Below are 12,400 nucleotides of genomic sequence, written 5' to 3'. Positions count from 1 at the left end.
GCTGCCTGGGACCCGTTCCTCCTCGTCCCACGGCAGAGGGTGGGTAGGGAGGGGAGGGGGTGAACCGTAGGGAATAAAAATCCGACCTGCTCCGACACAGCCCGGGAGATGTGAATGCGCGCCCCCCTCGGTTTGTGCCTGTTGTGTCTTCCTCCACTCTCCAAGGAGACTCGCTCCAGTCACCAGCGACTTATCCACGCTCATCCCATGACGTAAAGGGGGAAAGGAAGAACAAGAAGAGAGAGAGGGGGGTGTGGGGGGGATAGAGAGAGAGAGGGAGGGAGGGAGGGGGTGGGGAGCGAAGGGATCTGATCGAGAGACAAGTGATTTTCCGATGCGGCCGAGCATCGCTGGTTGGTGCATTGGCAGCGAGCGGCAACCTGCAGACGCTCTCGCTGCCTGCGGTGAGATAGAGGCGGACTTCTCTCGCATTGGAGGCAGAGAGAGGGAGGGAGGGAGGGAGGGAGGGAGTGTGAGAGAGAGAGAGGAGGAAACAGGAGAGAGCTAGCGGAAGGGCGAGCTGCATTTTAAACATCCACTTGTATTCACGTCACGTCGGCACTTCCCTCAGACTCTCGAACAGCCCGAGTGAACGCAGCCCGGGCAAATCCACAACACTTTATACTCCTTCCACTAAAATCATCTGCCGACGGTGAGTCCGACCGCTTTTTTTTATTGGAGACTTTGCTCGCGGTTTAAAGAGCGTTTCGATTCGGTGGGGTACTGATGGGGGATTTTTTTCTGGGGAGGGGGGGGGGGGGGGAATAAAACGCTTTCTTGAATGCGTTGACATAATCGAATAAGGTTGGGATTGTATCAGCTGCTGGGATGGTTAAAACGGCTTGATTTAAATTGCGTCTTTGCCCGTTCTCATCTCGCCCTCGCCCCTGATCAATTACCTCCTCGTTTCCACCGGAGGAATTTCTATCTCTGAACTTTCCTGCCCATTTTCCCCAAATATTTCTGGTCGTTATAATTAACCTTTTGGATTTTTATGCATTGAGCCGACATTGTTCCCCGGCGCTCGGCAGGAATTTCTCCCTCTCTCTCTCTCTCTCTCCCTCTTTCGTTTTTAATCCAGAACTTGTTCAACTATAGGTCGTTCAGAGGGGATGAAAGTCATCCGTTATCCGTATCCTGCTTCACCTTAATCCTTTGGAGATTATTACGAGACTCATCAGTCGGAGACTCTATGCAATGTCACCGTTCTGCGCAAAGTCGGGTTTATTCTAATGATACCCGATGAAATTGGACATATTATTATTTTTAATAATGGACAGTACATCTCAATACAGATTCGTTTGAGCACTTTGAAACCGGAGCCTGATTGACGACCCTAAAGCCAATCTCTTTGCAAAATTCGATGCCCGGGACCATCAGTGAAATGACTATCATTTTAATGCGTTGGCATCCGTCCGTTCTAGCCTTGCCACCGAGATTGTGGTGGAATGTTTCCACGTAAATTCTGAACCGGGGAATTAACAAATCCAGTCCAGTTTTGGAGAAACCGCGTCTCTACATACACAAACAATTATACGGTGCGTCGCCCACTCTGAGTTAGGGGGGTACAAATGGACTGGGTTATGTGTTTTTTTAAAAAATATCTGTGTGCTCTTTATAATACTGAGGTGGGAGGGGGGGGGGGGGGGAGCAATGGCTGTTGATAGTGTACCTGCAAAACACATACGCGCCAACCTTTTAACCTCAAATATTTTGATACTGATTTTTTTTTTGAAATGCAAAAAAAAAATATTGAGTGATGAGCTAGAATTATTAACCAGCCTCCAATCAATGGCACCACTGCAGAAATATCGCCGTTATCACATGCAGTAAGATGCCACATCGTTGCTGATATATATATATTGCCTTATTTTGCTTTGTGGATGTTGGTATGCGTATAACACAATGTGTAGACTACTTTCTGTTCAGTTAAAGGGGAAGTGTGTGTGTGCCGCTGTTGTGTATAATCACTAGGGTGTACACGTTTGCTGACGGGAATTCGGTCGTCTAAAAGCTTTTTTTCTTTCTTTCTCCGTGTCTTCTATGTGCAGTCGTTACACTTCGAGGAGGTCCCACGCGGCAACCCCACTTCAAACGATAAAAAAAAAACCCAACAAGGATGTTCTGGATCGCCTTTCTAAGCACAATAACTTTAGGATGGAGTACGCCGATCCGGTTGCTGGAGGCGGATTCCAGAGACTTGGAGGAACCCTGCATGGAGCCGTGTTATTGCGAAGAGAGGGAGAGTTTTTTACACGTCCACTGTGAAAGCAAAGGTTTTACAAACGTCAGCCAGGTCACCGAGTCGTGGAGAAGACCGTTTAAGATCTACCTGCAACGGAACTCAATGAGGAAGCTCTATGCGAACGGGTTCCTTCTCTTAACCAACGCAGTGTCCATTAACCTGGGCAACAACGCTCTACAGGACATCCAGGCGGGTGCCTTTAACGGCATGAGGCTCCTGAAGCGTCTGTACTTACACGAGAACAAACTGGAGGTTTTCAGGAACGACACCTTCTTGGGATTGGAGAGCTTGGAGTATCTGCAAGCCGATTACAACGTCCTCAAGAGGATTGACGGAGGCGCGTTTAGGAACTTCAACCGTCTGAAGGTGTTGATTATCAACGACAACCTCATCCCCGTGCTTCCTTTCAATCTCTTCAGGATGGTGTCCTTGACCCACATGGATCTGCGGGGCAACCGGTTGAAGACGCTGTCTTATGCCGGGACGCTGCAATATATTTCCCGGAACCTCATGGAGATTCAATTGGAGGAGAACCCATGGAACTGCACATGTGATATTCTGCCGCTGAAGACTTGGTTGGAGAGCATACCGTACACGGTTCTGGTGGGGGAGATTACTTGCGAGACTCCATTCCATCTCCATGGCAAGGACCTGAGAGAGATCAGGAGTAGTGAGCTGTGCCCACTTCTGTCTAACGCCGAAGTGGAGGTCAGTCTGGGCGTCCCACAGCTGGCTTCCAGCAACGACAACGTGTGGCCTACTAAACCTTCTTCCATGTCCCTGTCCGTGACCTACACGGCGTCTTCGGTTGAATACAAGACATCAGGTAGATCGTCCAAATCAACCAAGACGCCCAAGACTTTAAAAGCACAGCCGACCCTCCGCAGCGTTTATTCTGGGCCCAATCACCCCGTTGTAGCGGGATACCAGACTAGACCACCAATCCCCATCATTTGCCCGGCCAAATGCTCCTGCAGTCTGCACATAAACGACTTGGGCTTGACGGTGCAGTGCAAAACCAAAGGGATTGAGAACATGTCTGAACTAATCCCACGGCCATTGAACGCCAGGAAGTTGTACTTGACGGGGAATCTGATTCAAAAGATATATAGGTCTGATTTCTGGAATTTCTCCAGTTTGGATCTCTTGCACTTGGGAAGCAATGGTATTTCTTACATCCAAGATGGTGCTTTCATGAATCTTCCAAATTTAAAGATCCTGTACCTGAACAACAACACAATCGAGCGCCTCAGCCCGGGTATGTTCAGAGGCCTACAGAATTTGCAATACTTGTATTTTGAATACAACATTATAAGCGACATCCAGCCCGCGGCGTTCAGCTTGATGCCCAATCTCCAGCTGTTGTTCCTCAACAACAATCGGCTGCGGATCCTTCCGTCCGATGCTTTCACGGGCACTTCTCTGGCCCGCCTGAGCTTGAGGAGCAACAACTTCCTCTACCTGCCCGTGAGCGGGGTGCTCGAACACCTGGACTCCATCGTGCAGATCGACCTCAACGACAACCCTTGGGATTGCTCCTGCGACCTGATGGCCCTCAAGCAGTGGGTGGAGAAGATCAGCACTGTCATCATGGTCGGCGACGTGTTCTGCAAGACGCCGGGGTTCCTCGACGGCAAAGACCTCAAGAAGGTGGACTACGAGATACTGTGCCCAGATTTGAAGCACGCCGCCGCTTCCCCGGCGCTCCCCGGCTCGGCTCGCAATGGGAACGTGATATCGACAGCGTCTGGCTTCGGGTTCACTTCGCAAGGTGGCGCTATCCCTCTTTCCGTCCTCATTTTGAGCCTGTTGATTATTTTCATTTCCGCCGTGTTTATTGCAGCTGGACTCTTCGCCTTTGTGCTCAGGAGACGCAAGAAATCGCCCTCCTGTCGGCGGCAGGACGTGGATTTGACTGGCATGCAAATGCAGTGCAGGATCTTCGAGGAGCGGGCTGCCAACTCGCCCGAGAAGGCAGCCAGCCACGTCTACGACTACATCCCCCACCCGGTCACTCAAATGTGCAATAACCCCATCTATAAACCGCGGGAGGGGGAAATGGAGGCGGAATTTGCGGAGACTCAGGAAATCGACGGCAATTACAAAACTCTGGAGAAAGACAAGGCGTGGAAAATGTCGCTGTCCAACAGCAACCTTAATACGATAGTGACAATTAACCAAACGAACGATTTTGCCAACTTCCCAGACAATGGGGTGATTTACCCCAGCGTGCTGGACAGAGAGAGGGCGGCTCACACCGTTGGCTTTGTAGACTGCCTCTACGGCACCGTGCCCAAGTTAAAAGAACTGCACGTTCACCCGCCAGGCATGCAGTATCCCGATTTACAACAAGACGCCAGGTTTAAAGAATCCATTCTATGTGGTTCCTCTGGCCGAGGTTATCCAGACCAACCCCAAAGCGAATACCTCGATTTAAGGGCCAAACTTCAAACCAAGCCAGACTACCTCGAAGTCTTAGAGAAGTCGACGTATCGATTTTAGTCACCACCTCCACAGAAAACGACCCCCCCGCCCCACCCCCCAATCATCGCATGTTTAGAAGGTAAAGGAAACAAAAAAAAAATCATCACCCCTCTTCATCCATCCGCCATTAAGTTGCTTTGACGAAAGGCCATTTTCAAATCATACTCAATGAAGTGCCTTTGCAGACTTAAGCCAGCAATGATATCAATCATATTTTTTTATGGAAACGAAAATTGACTGAGCCTTTCCAGGCCTGATTATCGAACGTCCTGTAAAAAAAAAACCCAACCCAATTCATTACTGGCAGAGACTTTGGTCACTTTATTCGATAGGAAATGATGGCTCTCTCTCTCTCTCTCTCTATTTCTCCCTTGCTCTCTCGTCTTAGCAAACGCCGAGGGCATGTTGTGTGAAACATTTGACAGCAGTCTTGCTGCATGTGAAACTGCCGGGGTGTACCTTGCTCAAATGACAAGACTTGGTAATTAAAAGGACTCCAACGCTTTATCGTTCAGTGTTATTTAATTTTTTTAATATATATATATTATATATAAATATATATTATACTCGAGAGGAATATAAAGACTACGGCGCATCTAAGGATTTCAATTTGTCAATCTGACGCGAAGATTTTATGATAAACACGCACTTTCTTAAAAAAAAGCTCGTTAATGTTGATGCTTACACCACTAACAGCTTTGTAAGAGGCACTTTTAATGTTTCTCTCTCTCACACACACACACCACATACACACACACACATGCACATACATCAGCACACACACACACACACACATCAACACAATCACACACACACACAGACTTCAAAACGTGCATATTTATTCTGTAATTTCTGTGAACGATCAATGTAAAGTTAATAATGTTAACTCAATGTAGTGACTACGTCTGGTAAAGTTTTTATAATAAAAGATGTTTAAACTACGCAGTGGCATGTAGACATTGTGTGCTAGTGGGATATAATCGGGACGGTCAGCTTTGGAAGCAGCGGTTGAGTTGCTGCCTGACAGCGCCACAGACCCGGGTTCGATCCTGACTACGGGTGCTGCCTGTACGGAGTTTGTACTTTCTCCCCGTACAAGCCCACCCGCGTGGGTTTTTCTCCGGGTGCAACCGGTTTCCTCCCACACCCCAGGAGGTTGATTGGCTTGGTATAAATCTAAATTGTCCCTAGTGTGTGTAGGATAGTGTTGGTGTGTGGGGGGGATCGCTGGTCGACGCAGAATCGGTGGGCACAAATAAAGACACAAAATGCTGGAGTAACTCAGCGGGACATGCAGCGTCTCTGGAGAAATTTGAAGAACGGTCTCGACACGAAACATCACCCATTCCTTCTCTCCAGAGATGCTGCCTGTCCCGCTGAGTGACTCCAGCTTTTTGTGTTTGGTCAAGAGAGTTTTTTATTGTCATATGTCCCAGATTCATACATGTCCATTATCGGGTATTTTGTGTCAGATATGGGTGCAGATAGCACAGGGATGCTGGATTTTAACGTAAATACAATTTCCTTTGATACATTGTGCGTGATGCTTGCAACTCGGTTGACCAAACGTGGTAATCTTGAAATGTCACATGGTTAAATGTTATTGTCCAAACAAATTGCAGATAATGCATCAGTTGTAAATGTTGCATGATTTTTTGTTTGGTATTGCTATTGTTTTTGTTTGCATTCTGTAATTCCTTCAGTTACAGAACATGTGCTTGGAGATTGCAGGGAACAAGGACATGGAAAGTCCGATGGGTTGTGATCTGTTACAAATGATAACTGCATGTGAGCCATTTGCTAAATGCAAGGGTTGCAGGTGTTGACACGAGAAGGTACCAGCTCCAGCAGAGGGCGTCGCATTGCAAATGCAGCAATTTGATGCATCAACTGCAGATATACATGCAAATTGTCAGCCATTTGATGCAACCTGGTGGGTGACTATAGAAGTCAGTTTAGTTTAGTTTGGAGATACAGCAGGGAAACAGGCCCTTCGGCCCACCGAGTCCACGCCGACCAGCGATCCCCGCACCCGAGAGACCATTTACATTTATACCAAGCCAATTAACCAACAAACCTGTATGTCTTTGTAGTGTGGGAGGGAACCGAAGATCTCGGAAAAAACCCAGACAGTCACGGGGAGAACGTACAAACTCCGTACAGACAGCACACGTAGTTGGGATCGAACCCTGGTCTCTGGCGCTATAAGTGCTGTAAAGCAGAAGTGATCCAATAACTCAATAGCAGTCTGAAGAAGGGTCTCGACCCAAAACATCACACATTCCTTCTCTCCGGAGATGCTGCCTGTCCCGCTGAGTTACTCCAGCATTTTGTGTGTATCAATAATTCAAAGGGTTCAACTCCAACTTGAAAACGTATTGCTCCGTGATAGATTCCGTATTCTTGGTCTACTGAAGACAGACACAAAGTGCTGGAGCAACTCAGCTGGTCAGGCAGCATCTCTGGAGAAAAATGGATGGGTGATGTTATGGGTCCCAACCCGAAACATCACCCATCCTTTTTCTCCAAAGATGCTGCTTGACCCGCTGAGTTACTCCAGCGCTTTGTGTCTATCTTTGGTATAAACCAACATCTGAAGTTCTTTGTTTCGAATTTCCTGGTCTAATGGTCAGACTAAGTGCTCAAGATTCTACTACCACCGCTGGTATATATTTGTGGGAGTTCATTACTGCGATAGTCTTGGAGAATCTCATGGTAATGTGATCCCTCCCTTGTTTAGTTCAAACTCCGTTGCAGGCATCTTGTGTGCTGGTGAATGTTAACCAATTTCTAATGACCAGAATCAATTATGATATTAGACAAAAAATTCTGGAGCGACTTAGTGGGTCAGGCAGCATCTGTGGGGAATATGGATAGTTGAGGTGTCGTGTCGGATCTGAAGAAGTGTCTCGACCTGACACGTCACCCATTCATGTTACTCAAGTGATTCTGCCTGACCCGCTGTAGTGGCAGCACGGTGGCGCAGCGGTAGAGTTGCTGCCTCACAGCGCCAGAGACCCGGGTTCAATCCTGACCACAGGTGCTGTCTGTACAGAGCTTGTACGTTGTGGGTGTGGGGGGCTTCCCCGGGTGCTCCGGTTCCCTCCCACACGCCAAAGACGTACAGGTTTGTAGGTTAATTGGTTTCTGTAAATTGTCCCTAGTGTGTAGGGTAGAACTAGTGTACCAGAGGGGCTGTCTCCATGCTGCATCTCCAAACCAATCTAAGCACTTGGTATAGGAAGGGACTGCAGATGCTGGTTTACACCGAAGATTGACACAAAAAGCTGGAGTAACTCAGCGGGACAAGCAGCACCTCTGGAGAGAAGGAATAGGTGACGTTTCGGGTCGAGACCCTTCTTCAGAACAGTTACACCAGCTTTTTGTGTCGAAACATTTTGTATCCTTTTGCAATTTGGTTTCCCTGACTCCCAACTCTAAGCCATGATCATGACGAGCAAAACGTCCAGCATCTGCTGTGTCTTGTGTCTCCACAATAATGATGGTATTGCCACTTTCTTCTAAACTGTGCGATTGTACTGAATGTGAGCAGGCAGCTCATTATAGCCTCTGAAGGATGTCGATTCAGGGCCGTTTCATTGTAGCATCTTCTACTTTATGTGAACTTTGCACATCAGCACCATTTATTTACCAGTTGCAGGTTGAATCTGTGCCAGAAGTCATGGTTTCATCAACAGCTTCACTGACGGAAATTGCCAGTAATATAGAACTGATCTTTCTGTATACACAAAAGGTCACCAGAGAGAACAGAGATGGATGTTTTACACTTCACCCAGTCCTTGCTCTCTTCAGGCCCTTTGGTGTCAAAATATTCCTTCTGACATTTAAAACAACAAAATCTCTCCGTCTTTGTAAGTGTTGAAAGCAGCTCAGGAAATCAACCCCCCATTTTGTGTCTCTGATAGTGTGGTTATTCCATTATCAGTTAACGCAGACACCATTGGCAGTGGTGAGTTCTGCGGAGGAGAGGCAAGATGCATGTATATAGGGGAGGTGATCTCGTAACATTTAATTTCTTGTGGGGCTTCTCGAGGTAGATGCGGGGGAAGGTGTTTCTCTTGAATGCGGTGTCTGTCATCAGGGTCACAGTCTGAAAATAAGGCATTGTTCGTCGAGGATAGAGGTGAGAAATCTCCTCACCCAGGAAGCAGTGAAACATGAGCATTCTGTACCCACGAGGGCTGCGGAGGGAGGGGCAGGCACTGAATCTGTTGCAGACAAAAAAAACGGTAGATTGTAATCGATTCAGGAAATGAATGGGACTTGGGGTAGCGCAAGTAGGTAGCGTTGAGGTAATAGATCAGCCATGATGGGATTGAGGGGCAGGGCTCCGCTTGAGATTGAACGGACAACTCGCGCTTCTAGTTGTTATGGTCATGAGAGGGCAATACCATACCCAGTGGAGATGATAACTAGAGTTGCTGCCTTACAACGCCAGAGATCCGGGTTCGATCCCGACTACGGATGCTGTCTGTACGGCGGTTTGTACGTGTCCCCCCGTGACCTCGAGGGTTTTCTGCGGGTGCTTCGGTTTCCACCCACATTCCAAAAGGCATGCAGGTTTGTAGGTTAATTGGCTTCTGCAAGTTAGATGCATAGACAATCGGTGCAGGAGTAGGCCATTCGGCCCCTCGAGCCAGCACCACCATTCAATGTGATCATGGCTGAACATCCATAATCAGTACCCCGTTCCTGCCTTCTCCTCATACCCCTTGATTCCGCTAGCCCTAAGGGCCAAATCTAACTCTCCTTTGAATGCATCCAGTGAATTGGCCTCCACTGTCTTCTGAGGCAGAGAATTCCACAAATTCACAACTCTCTATGTGTAAAGGGTTTTCCTCACCTCAGTTCTAAATGGCCTACCCCTTACTCTTAAACTGTTGCCCCCTGGTTCTGCACTCCCTCAACATCGGGAACATGTTTCCTGCATCTAGCGTGGCCAATCCCTAGTTGTCCATAATGTGTAGGATTGAACCTGTGTATAGCTGATCGCTGGTTGTCATGAACTAGATGGGTCGAAGGACCTGTTTCCATGCTATAATCTCCAAACTAAAGTGGTGATCCAACTTGGTGACCCTCTCCCCCCCATTTCTCAGACTGGTTTGAGAACTCTGTACATAATTTGTATGTGACTATTTACCACGCATTACATTTTTCAAGATAAATTTCCTTTGGGAGAAGTTGCTGTCATTTCTGTTAATTGAATTCTTTAATCGCCGCTACACTTGGAATAACTTGATTTTGCTGTGCAACGGCTTGTATGGTTTGGTGTCTTATCCCTGCTTTCAATTCACTGGCAAACATATTGCTATCAATTAGTTCTTTTGCACTGGCAAAGGAGTAAATTCATAGCTAAAGAGTGTTTGCCAGGTTATGCACGAGCAATATTTGGAGGAATGCTAGCATACTTTAAACCCTTGGACCCTACTTGGGAACTACATACAGCAAGTGTGAGGGAAGGTGTTTCTCGTGGCTGCAGTGTCTAGAATTGGTGTCACCGTCTGAAAATAAGGAGTTACTATTCAGTACAGAGTTGAGAAATTCCTTCACCCTGAAGGAACTGAATCTTAGACATTCTCAACCCGGGAGGGCTGTTTAGTTTAGTTCTTAGTTTATTGTCACAAGTACCAAAGTACAGTGAAATGCTTTTGTTGCGTTCTAACGAGTCAGCGGAAAGACTATGTATGATTACAATGGTGCCATCCACAATGTACAGATGCAGGATGAAGGATTGACAGATCGTTGACAAACAGGGTCAAGTTGGTTGGCGTGGGCAGGATGGGCTGAAGGGCCTGTTTCCAATCTGTTTCGCTTTGTGACTCTATGAGATTGTAATCTATTCAGGGAAATGGAAGTGTGGTGGTGCTGCTGGGTACCATTGAGGGAATAGCCGGTGTTTAAAAGGATAAGGGGGGACCTCATTGAAACTTAGCAAATAGTGAATGACCTGGATAGAGTGAATGTGGAGAGGATGTTTCCACTAGTGGGAGAGTCTAGAATCAGAAACCAAAGCCTCAGAATAAAAGGATATACCTTCAGAAAAGAGATGAGGAAGAATTTATTTCGTCAGAGGGTGGTGAATCTGTGGAATCCGTTGCTACAGACGGCTGTGGAGGCCATCTATGGATATTTCTAAGGCAGAAATTGATGGATTCATGATTAGTACGGGTGTCTGGGGTTATGGGAAGAAGGTAGGAAAATGTGGTTGAGTGGGAAAGATAGATCAGCCACGATTGAATGGCGGAGTAGGCCTGATGGGCCGAATGGCCTAATTCTGCTCCTAGAATTTATGAACATGACCTTGGATCAGTCATGAGTCCCTGAGTCCTTCAGAAAACAAGCTAAGAAGTGGTGGGAAGTGAGGTTAGAATGAATATGTCTTCTTCAATCAGTTTTGATATAATTAAATGAAATATTCCTCAATGCCAACACTTTCAGGAATCTGTTCCATAATAATTCTGTGCTGTCATGTTTACATTTTGCAATGTTGTAATCTATTAGATCAGTCATGCACAAAACGTCAAATATTGCATTTTTGTAATATGAATAATTAGACTGTTAGACTTAATATCTAATTCTCTGCATAAAATGGCATTGAGAGTTTTAAAATTAAAAAATGAATAGTTGGAAATAATTGATTGTACTTTAGTCACAAGAGTAATTAGATTGCATAAAGTGTTGCCACCACAGTCGCACACTTCAAATATTTACCACTTACTGATGTCAGTGGATAGAAGTCTTCAGGGAACGTTGTCAGTAGATTAAAAAAGAATGTACTCCATTACATTAGAAACCGCTAATTTGGAAAATACAATGCATGTGAAAAGATTTATGTTACATCTTGCAGGGTGGAGGTACACACAGCGGTAGAGTTTCTGCCTTACAGCGCCAGAAACCCGGGTTCGATCCTGGCGATGGGTGTGTCTGTACCCTGTGACTGCGTGGGGTTTCTCCGGGTGCTCCGGTTTCCTCCCACACTCCAAAGGTGTGCAGGTTTGTAGGTTAATTGGCTTTGGTGAAAATTGCAAATTGTCCCCAGTGTGTGTAGGATAGTGCTAGTGTACAGGGTGATCACTGGTCATCAAGGGCTCAGTGTTCCAAAGGGCTGTATTTTTAAAGTCTAAAGTTTTATCACAAATGAACCCATTCATTGAATTCAGCTAACATGATGCAAACTGCTGCACAATAAAGTTACATTGAGTCCAAATGAAAGTTAAATACGAGATGTGCGGGCGCTTTCCGATTTCTATTCCTTCAGTATGTGTTACTTTTTGACATATTTTAGTCTATATCCACAATGGACTGAAGTGACATTGAATACATAATGCATCCGTTTTAAGCTTTAGATAAAAATGTATACTGAGATCATATTATGTCTTGTGATTTTTTAATAACTCTTCACAGCTTTTGGAATTTTAAAACCAAGAAAAAAATCTACCATTTTATGTTTCATGCATCTGGTGTGCAGATAATCTTCTGTAAAATGTAATGTACATATATTTTCCTCTGGATCTAACTGAGCCTCCTCCACAGTCAGAGTGAGGCCAAATGCAAATTGGGGGAACAGCACCTCATATTTCGCATCGACAGCTTATGACCCAGTGGTATGATTTTGATTTATCTAACTTCAAGTAACCCTTGCACCCCCTC

At 46.2% G+C, this 12,400-nt stretch overlaps 1 protein-coding gene across 1 annotated transcript; it reads left to right on the top strand.

Moving 5' to 3' along the window:
* Positions 1-470: 470 nt before the first annotated feature.
* On the top strand, positions 471-5,670 carry slitrk3 (SLIT and NTRK like family member 3). Its single transcript, XM_033031194.1, has 2 exons — positions 471-652; positions 2,052-5,670. Exon 2 carries the CDS (start codon positions 2,120-2,122, stop codon positions 4,745-4,747), a length of 2,628 nt encoding a protein of 875 aa, XP_032887085.1. The 5' UTR covers positions 471-652; positions 2,052-2,119; the 3' UTR covers positions 4,748-5,670.
* Positions 5,671-12,400: the final 6,730 nt, after the last annotated feature.

This window comes from Amblyraja radiata, chromosome 13, assembly GCF_010909765.2.
Source record: "Amblyraja radiata isolate CabotCenter1 chromosome 13, sAmbRad1.1.pri, whole genome shotgun sequence".
Taxonomy (NCBI): domain Eukaryota; kingdom Metazoa; phylum Chordata; class Chondrichthyes; order Rajiformes; family Rajidae; genus Amblyraja; species Amblyraja radiata.
Note: the sequence above shows the minus strand (reverse complement) of the source record. Positions and strands in the feature narration are given on the sequence as shown.

Bases quoted from the DNA above. Each gene is read 5' to 3' on its own strand.
- slitrk3 (XM_033031194.1), top strand. From the start codon at position 2,120: ATGTTCTGGATCGCCTTTCTAAGCACAATAACTTTAGGATGGAGTACG.